A 9,568-nucleotide genomic window follows, 5' to 3' on the forward strand; every position below is an offset into this window, starting at 1 on the left:
TAAAAACAGCAAAGTATTATTTTTCAAGAGCCCTCAACATTATTGTATGTGGCAGGGGGGTGTCTTATATAAATTAATAAAACATTTAAATGAACAAACATGCTACCAAAAACAATCATATATATACCATTATTAAATTATAAATATATCCTAAACATTGTTGTTCTATTATATGTTATTCTAGTCTACTCTGATCTGTTCTGTTGGGTTCACTTCTACACTCCGCTTTGTCATTGGCTCGTGGAAATGGGAAGTGCGATGACGTCGCCCAATAAGATTACAGGTTTATTCCATGGTCTTGGTTCTGGAGTGGCCTGTTATTATTTTAAGTAGCAGGTGAAATATCGGTGAGTAATTCTGCTGCTGATTAAATAACTGTCCGTCACATGTGTTATATTAACTGTGTAGACTGTGATGTGGAGATCTGATGGTAGCTGGTCGCTTTTAACAAGTCGCATCTCCTTTTGAATGAAAAAGTAGGCAGGTCTGTCTCGGTGCGCGCTCTCTGTTATACCTGCTCACGAAACATTCATAGACAGCAGTGAACCTCTCACTTCTGGGCTGAGTCACTCACACAGATCTGCGCCCACATGACCTACATACGAGAGACCGGTGGCGCAGTTTGTTTTGGCTTTGGGGCTGATGGGAAAAAGAGGATCCTCTCATGGTGGTGTCTTCCCGTCAGAAGCCCCCCGTCACTTCCAGATATAACCGAGATAATCCGCGTCGCCCACCATGTAAGGTCTGCAGCAGGCAGCCACCCCCCCGTCTCTCGGACTGTGGACGAGCTGCTAAGACAAATTAACAAAGGCTGGGACGTGATAATGGAGAGGACAAGGGTGCTCCAAAGCTGTCCTGTTAACTTCACAATGGAGCCCAGAGAGACACATTAACCGCTGTCCATCTGCCGCGATCTGTCCCTCTGTTTATGCCTGTCACCTAAATGAACACAAGGTGGCGCTGTGTCTCATTTAAACCTTCATTTATCAATATGTTTTCCTCCAGGACGACAAGATGAACATGTATGCTGTGCCCAGCCCGGGAATACCAGGCTGTCCACCAGGACTAGAATACCTCACTCAGGTAAGAAAGTATTACACAAATATTAGGTAAGAAAATACTTAAGTTGGCTTTAAATTTATTTTTTTCCCCTCAGTGTCCCCACACTGTCCTAATTCTACTTTCAACTGTCCCAGACTTTATAACCATTGTCCCAGATTCAAGTTTTTTTGATTCTACAATGTAATTGTAGTTTCCAAACTTTGTTTCAGTAACTTGCATTACTTAATTGTATTATTTTCATTATTGATTCATCTGTTTATCCTTTTTTGATTAATCGATTAGTCGTGTAGTCTAAAATGTCAGAAAATGGTGAAAAATGTTGATCGGTGTTTGAGGTGACGTCCTCAAATGTCTTGTTTTGTCCACAACCCACAGATACTCAGTTTACTGTCAGAGAGGAGTAAAGAAACCAGAAAATATTCACATTACGAAGCTGAAATCAGAGAATCTGGGCACTTTTTACTAAAAAACAATGGCACGAAATGATTAATAGATTATCAAAATAGTTGAGAATTACTTTAATAGTTGATTAACAATCGATTAGTTGATTAATCATTGCAGCTCTACTTTACTGACTTGCTCTGGTCCACCATGCTAGTTGATCCCTGCACTTAAACCTGAATAAAAAATTGAAATTACCATCCTAGTTGTTTGGCCACAAAAATGTTTTATAGTGAGAGGTTGAAAAACTGATTCCCGGTTATTTCTGTTTGATCAATAAATGAATCACTGCAAACTGGAACGCAGATGCAAGCCGATGATGGGTCTACAGCAGTGGATATTTACATTCACACATTTTGAAAATATTTCACAGTAAACACTGAGGCCTAAATTTATTTTAAACACCAGCACGTGTGATGCTGCTTGTGCCAGTGCGAGCTCACAATTTACAAGTTTGAACATGAAACAATTAAAGTGATATATTCCACGACACATGAACGTAAAAATTTCATACGGACATTCAGACACAACATGTGTGTGTCCCAGGTACTATTTTTGTTGTCCCTGAGACAGCGGGACATCCTTCATTTTGAGTGCTACTTACAAAATGTTTTATGGAAGTAATGCCTTGTACTCCTAGTGCCTTTATACTGTAGAGTCTGTTTATCAGTGTCAGAGGAAATATATTTAGTATCACATTACATTTAGTTTCCAAAATAACATTAATATGCATAGGACACAGTTCCCCCAATTATTCCCTCCAATCATTTATTTAAAACATGTTTCACAGAATAAAAATATTACTCATCAGCACTTTTTCAATAGCATATGTTTAAAAAAGATACAATACTAACATTAATTTGTATCAAAAGTACTGAAGCTATAAAAATCTGTCTGAATCAGCATTGTGTGCAGGCTGTTAATTAAAGAAAAAAGGGAGAAAAAAAATCCTATTTCATGTGCCTAGGAGTTGTTTTTTTTCCTTTTGCCCTGGTATTGCAATGAGAATTATTTTTTATAAAATAGGGTCCTGCTATTGTATTTGTTGGCTCACTTTCAAATCTGACGGGGACACTTCAATAGAACAGAGCCATTGACGTTATCAATAATATGTGTGCTTTTTGCTATTATGACAAGTCAAACTGTCTGCTGTAAAAGTGGTCTGCTGGGAAGGGAGTTTCTGATTAGATAATGTTGCTGTCATCATTCCTCTACCAGCCCTGCCTTCTGTAGAATGAACGCCCAGAAATCGTATGAGGTCCACAGTTTCGCTGTTGAAGCATTTATACACACAATTGGTGCTTGGAAAGTGCTTAACAATGTCCACAGAAAAAAAACAGTATACAGGTCCACTGAAAAGGTGGCAGCACTGCACATTTATACCCTGTTTTAACAGCTCATTTGCCATTTTTTACTGGTCAGATGCAAAATATCAAATAAATGGCTCGCACACTCCAATGTTCATTTATATAATGCACCAAATTAGTGACGTTTCAAGCACCACTGCTCTTCAAAGTTCATGCTTTTTGAAAACTCTACTTAAATAAAATGAACACTTGGTCAGATTTTAAGCCAGATATTTCCCCATTTAAATCATAATTGTGTTCATTTTAGATTATATTTTATTTTGTTAAACTTTTAACATGGCTCCTCAAAGAGAAGTGTTAAGGTTAAGTTGCTCAAAACTTCGCTGCTTTGGTGCATTAAATAAGTGACGTTTGAAGCCCTGCAGTTTGTTTATTTTATGATTTTCTCACTTTTGGCTCAGCACCTGCCCTGTACATGTGCGTGCATCCTCTTGTTTGTCAGATGCAAAATGTGAGAATGTTTATGACAAACCCTCCCCTCCAACTCACACCTACTCCACTGAACTGCTGCTCTTATAAAACAAAACTATATACATTTAAATCCAATGTGGTTGTCTGGTTTTCTAGGTGGATCAGCTACTCATCAAACAGAAAGTTGAGCTTGTTGAAGGTAGAGTATGCAAACATGCATTTACTTCTGAGAAAATATATCATTTATGCTGTTAGTTCTGTTTAGGACACACTGGCATTGCAGGGTCTATGTAACAACGATTTTGTCTTCACGTACTGTTTGTCCGGTGCAGCCCTTGTTGGTTTCGAAAGCAACAACAAGTATGAAGTCCGCAACTCCTTGGGCCAGAATGTGTTCTACGCTGTTGAGGAGAACGACTGTCTGAGTCGGCAGTGTTGTGGTCCCCTGCGCCCCTTCACCATCCACGTCCTGGACAATTTTGGACAAGAGATCATCACTGTCCACAGGCCACTCAAGTGCATGTCTTGCTGCTTCCCTTGTTGTCTACAAGAGGTGAGCGAAATCACTTTTCGACAGGCTCACTTTGTATCCATAAAATTACAGGTTTTGAGATGTTTGTCCTTCACCATATCCATTATTGTTTCCACTTGATGTCTAAGTTTTCAAAGTCTAGTTTTACAAACCCCAAATCCAAAAAGTTGGGAAGCTGTGTAAAATGTAAATAAATACATAATGTAATGATTTGCAAACACTTTTTGACCTATATTCAACTGAATAAAGTAGAAAGGCAAACAGTTCAAAGTTGTTAACTTAATCGTTTTTTGTAAATATGCATTCATTTGGAATTGATGCCTGCAACATGTTCCAAAAAAAGTTGGAACAGGGACATGTTTACCACTGTGATACATCAACAATTAGTGTTGTCAGTTCCCAAACGCTTCCTGGGTATTGTTAAAAGAAAAGATGACATTTTGAAAGTAAAATTCTTTGCCATTCTTGCTTGATATATGACTGCAGGTCCTCATAGTGCGGGCTCTCTGTTGTTGTATTTTGTGCTTCATAATGTGCCACAAACGTTCAGTGGGAGACAGATCTAGACTGAATATTACAGAATGTGGATTTACTTGGCATTGCTTCGCTGAAATAAACAGGGGCTTCCCTAAAGTTGTATGGACAGCAACATGTCTCTGTCCAAAACCTGTACGCACCTTTCAGCATTAATGGAGCCTTTACAGATGTGACAGATGCTGGCCTCTGAACTTTGGGGCTGATAACACTATGTCATTAATTCCGTTTGATACAACTAAAACTCACTCAGTTCTCCTTCGATCCCTCCTTCAGCTGGAGGTGCAGGCTCCCCCCGGTAATACAGTGGGCTACATTTCACAACAGTGGCACCCGTTCTCACCTAAATTCCTTGTTGCGAACGAACACAACGAGCCTGTACTGAAGATCCACGGGCCCTTCTGTGGATGGAGCTGCCTACCAGATGTTGACTTTGAGGTGGGTTTATCTAAACACTGAATTCCATTAAATTTGTGCAAACATAACACGACACGGTAACATTCTCGCCCTCTGGGCATTTGTTTTGTAAGGGATCCTCCTCTTGCTCTGAGGCAGGAAATATGTTTCCAATCAGAGCGGGCAGTAGCTCGGATGAAGCCATCGCACAGGGCACGCTCTTGTGTGGTACAGTGTGGCCATTGTTCCACGGCTCAGCTGGTTTTATTAGATTGAGCTGTGAAGGGGATTTGGGTCAGTGATACGGACCTTTTACCAGACCCAGAGGAGGGGTAACTGAAGCATGATATTACCATCACGGTTCCTCCCTGGCTGCTTTGAAGTCATTACTGAAGATACAAAACTTAAGTTACTGTGGCAGCAGGCAAAAAGCTAAAATTGGATGGGATTATGAACTGCTCCATGAGCTCTTGCCAATAAAACCAAACAAGTTTACGGACTGATCCTCATCCTAATGCGACACATGTCAGCGTTTTCTCTCCTTTGTAACTCTGCAGATTTTGACAATGGATGAAGTCAGTAAGATTGGAAAAATCAGCAAGCAGTGGTCGGGACTTCTTCGGGAAGCATTCACAGATACAGACAACTTTGGTATCCAGTTCCCCATGGACCTGGATGTGAGGATGAAGGCTGTCATGATTGGTGCATGTTTTCTCATTGTAAGTAAAGTAGTTTTTATGTGTTAATTGTGTGTATTCATGGTCATCATGTCATCAGTCCTGTGGATGTTGGAGGTACTGAACATGAACAAATAAACTTGCAGCTGTTCCTGATTTTATTGCTCAAAATGGTAAATTTTGATCAACTGAATATAATCTTGTAAGAATAACAAAGTAGTTTCTCATCAGGTAACTTTGTTAATAAATTTGTTAACGAGGGATGTTGTAATTGCTTTGATCCAAAAAGCTGTATTAGTTGATAATTACACTCGAAATCCTAAAAAGCACAGATATTTAAATGTCCAAAATGTGAAGATCAGTTGATTACTATGTTGGCGTTCACAATACATGTGTCGGTGATGAGCTGACCTGTCCACACACCATCTGGTTGTTGGCTTCCAAACTTTTGTAACATTTAAAGTCTTCAGCTGTGTGTGGGCTAGATGCAAAAACGAAAGTCCAAGACGAAAGAATCAGCTCATACAGATCTTCACCACCTATTAACCTTAGTTTTAACCTTGTCTGCGCATCAGTGTTACTGACTAAATCATGACGTAGGGTCTAACACTCTATAGTTATTAGTCAGTATGTTAAAAAAGTAACATGATTACTTGCAGGGATGGGAATTGATAAGACTATATTGATGTTATTATCTATTTTGCTGAATCATCTAATTTTTCATTCCCTTGATTCCTGATCAGTTTTATTCGAGCCGGGCTGCAGCCTGAGAGCTAGCTGTGGCAACAGTCAGTTTTAAGATGGACAGTTTAAAATAGATTAAATTAGATATATAATATGGCATTCATTTCCTTTAAGGTTTTCTTAGTCAAAGAAAAAAATCTGCTAGGTCTTCTCCATTATGACTCCTTGTTGCAGGGTTCAAGCAGCATAGATGATGTTGTTTTGCAATGTCTAACTGTCAGAATATTGAATATTGATGAAAGGAACTGATAAACTCTGTGGCATACAATTCTGATGGATTGGACAGTTTGGAACCAGTTCTTAAATGTTCTGGTTCTCTATTCTCTTTAAAATTCCTTTTTAAAGATTTTATCTTTGGGATTCTGTTGTAACAAAATAGAGTAAACATTGCCAAAAATGTGGCTGAGATCGAGTGGCCTCATATGACCCAGGTCTCTTTTCACTGTTTCTTTTCACTGGTTGTGGGAAATATCATGTACCTAAGACTTAATGCACCACTTAGCCTACATTTTGTGGGAAATGTGAACTGAAACCACCCCAGTCGCCACAAATGCAGAACAGCTTTTCAAAGCTACCTTCTGTAGTGGCATGAGTCACATACGCTAAAAAAAAAAAAAAATCTCAGCATGGTTTCATAGTTAATTTGGCAGCAACATACCAGTGAATAGATTCTAACCTACACATTGGCTGATGCATTTATCTGCAATTAGGCATTAGATCTGTGTCAACTTAATGCTTTTTCTGCCTCTTCCTTCTCTACAGGATTTCATGTTCTTTGAGACGACTAACTAGGAGCCAAACAGGACACCCATGTAAGCATACAACATTCCTGGAAGAACAAAGCCCACAAAGCCATAATGATCATTCCCAAATGCCCCGAAACAGAACAACCTTCAAATGGATAGATTAAAGAAAGCACCAACACACACCTAATTGTTATAACTTTGCATGAACAATGAGATAGAAGGTTCGTTTTAGTCTTAGCTGCTCAGGATGGTTGTTAAAATACATCAGTGGGCTGCAAGTGCACAGTGCAATGTTTTTAGACAGTGTTTTTGAGGAGGTTTTCATTTGTGTTTACATTATGGTTGCTCAGCCCATCTGGGCACAGACCCTATAGTTACTATTAAAATAAACTTATATAACATCATAATACCAGTAAGTGAAAAGGGAAAACCATTACAGGCAAGTGCTGTTATACAGTTTGTAAAAGAAAGATTGGTTTCATTATGGTTAGTATGCAAAGGGGGTCAGCTAAATCGCACTAGTGTAATTTGGTCAAATTAATATTGAAGATGTTATTTTCTATACAACAGTATGCTTGTAGCTATATTGTGTGACAACTGGAGGAATTGTGTAATGTACTAGTTTAAAGTTCAGATATTCAGTGCTCTTACCTATTAATTTATATTTTGTTCTGTTTAAAAATTTGTCAGCATAGAGCAATGTGTGTGGGTGTGTGTGCTGCTTTGCGCGTGTGTGTGTCTGTGTGCTACGAGTGTAGTTGTGTGTCAACTGACTGAAATAAGATTCAATAATAGTTCCAATGCCATAATACTTGTGCTTCGTCAACCCTGTGGAGGTTGTGTATGTGGGAACAGATGGTTTATGACTTGATGTGCTGTCCTAGCCTTGTCCACTAGAGGGAGCTAGCTTTTTATTTAAGAATAACCCCCCACACACACAGCCCAAGCAGACTAACTCAGTACCTGCTCACGCCATAGGTTTTTACACAAATAGTAGTGTCTGATGACATTGTATATTTTTGGACAAACTCAGGTTGAAATGCATGCTTCTGTATTACAGTGTGGGATACTGTTGGCTGAAGGAAGTACACACCTGCAACTGATACTATGAAGATAAAGATTTTGCTTTTGTACATTCAGTTATATAAATACCCATATTTTATGCACTAACTGGTGTATCAACTTGGATTTGGATCTTTCTCACTGGTACACATGTTGAGACAGCTCTACAATCATCAAAAATGCAAAAATTAAATCCAGTGTGTAGGATTTCTAGGGCGCTATTAGCAGACAACAGACAAACCAAACGCTGGCTGTTGATACAGATTTTGTCCTCGTTTTATGGCCTCCTACAGGCTCTGAAGCCAAGCTTGAAACAAGGTGGTTGCATTCTGGAAGCAGACCACTAGATGCCACTAAATTCTACACACTGGTCCTTAAAATAGAACCTTAACAATTAAATGGCCATTGATACTGTTGTGCACCACGCTTCTCTGTAAACCTGAATTATGAGTATGGCAATCAGTGTGAGTAGGGACAATATAAAGTTAATTATTGTAGCAACAACATTATCTATGTGCTCTTTTGTAGCATTGTGATAACAAGTGTTTTTCTCCACGTATGATCTGTGGTTCTGGAAAACTGGGGATAAAAAACAGTGAAAAAACATCCATCTTAAGTAATTTATTAACATAAAACTAAAAAAATATTATTAACAACCAGTTGAAAAAAATAATGTTTCTGGTGTAGACTTAATTTTTGTTGTGTCAAGTGTTTTATTTCAGCTTTAACATATTGATTCTTGTTTGTGGAATTACCACAAGTGGATTTATCTCCCCCTTTATGAGCAACATTTATTTTTAAGACTCAATATACATGATTAAGTACTTTAGACGGATGTTTTTGCAGTCTGTTCTCTTTTCATGCCTCAAGTTGTTGACAAACTACTCAATTAACATTAACATTCTAGCCATTAAAGTTCCAGTGTGTAAGAATTATGGAGATCTCTTGGCAGACATGTAATGAAATGTATGTCTTCACTGATGTATAATCACATGCAAATAAGAATTGTTTTGTTACCTTAGAAAGTGCCATGTTGCACTGCCATGTTTCTACAGGAGCCCAGACCAGACAAACCAAACGTCGGCTCTAGATGAGCTGAGGTGGATGGTTGCAATCTGCAAGCTCACTGCTAGATGCCATTGAATCCTACACTCTGGTCCTTTAACATTAATCTGATCACTGGCATGTATTGTTTGGTTGAATGCATTAATAGTATAAGATGCTGGTGCTCAATCCTCTGAAAGCCCTTTGATTGTGTTTAAAAGCCAAAAATTCAAGTCCGAATGTGATACAAAGGGAACTTAGCTATTCCCAGTGAGATATAAATACATAAAAAACAGTTCAAATACTTATTCTTATACTTTTGCACTAATACTGTGAACTAATAAACAATTTAGTCACGCAATGAATGCAAACTAACTCTGTGAGCTAAGCTTAAATTGTGAAAACAGTCCATGGAAACACTTCAATAAAAAATAATATTGTGATGTGTGCAGTTTTTTCCATTTTCCATTAAAAACCCTCTCAAAAAAGATCCTTAAAACTCTCACTGTCAGGGTCCACAGACCTTTCAGAACAGTTTGTAACTATGAATGT

General features: G+C 38.5%; 1 protein-coding gene across 2 annotated transcripts; it reads left to right on the plus strand.

Moving 5' to 3' along the window:
* The first annotated feature begins 273 nt into the window (after positions 1–273).
* Positions 274–8,938, plus strand: LOC146307612 (phospholipid scramblase 2). Of its 2 annotated transcripts, XM_084747762.1 has the most exons (8): positions 274–347; positions 1,006–1,083; positions 3,438–3,480; positions 3,614–3,834; positions 4,624–4,785; positions 5,301–5,462; positions 6,927–6,976; positions 7,971–8,938. In XM_084747762.1, the coding sequence occupies exons 2-7, from the start codon at positions 1,015–1,017 to the stop codon at positions 6,954–6,956; spliced, it is 687 nt and encodes a 228-aa protein (XP_084603888.1). In that variant the 5' UTR covers positions 274–347; positions 1,006–1,014; the 3' UTR covers positions 6,957–6,976; positions 7,971–8,938. The 2 variants fall into 2 exon arrangements, with proteins under 2 accessions (XP_084603888.1, XP_084603887.1); XM_084747761.1 differs by having other exon boundaries at positions 6,927–8,938.
* The last annotated feature ends 630 nt before the right edge of the window (positions 8,939–9,568 follow it).

Source organism: Lutjanus erythropterus, chromosome 21, assembly GCF_056507025.1.
Source record: "Lutjanus erythropterus isolate fLutEry1 chromosome 21, fLutEry1.hap2, whole genome shotgun sequence".
Taxonomy (NCBI): Eukaryota; Metazoa; Chordata; class Actinopteri; order Lutjaniformes; family Lutjanidae; genus Lutjanus; species Lutjanus erythropterus.

Coding starts and splice junctions, on each gene's coding strand:
- LOC146307612 (XM_084747761.1), top strand. CDS start 1,015: ATGAACATGTATGCTGTGCCCAGCCCGGGAATACCAGGCTGTCCACCA. Junction 3,481..3,613: donor GAAAGTTGAGCTTGTTGAAG/GTAGAGTATGCA, acceptor TGTCCGGTGCAG/CCCTTGTTGGTTTCGAAAGC. Junction 5,463..6,926: donor TTGGTGCATGTTTTCTCATT/GTAAGTAAAGTA, acceptor CCTTCTCTACAG/GATTTCATGTTCTTTGAGAC.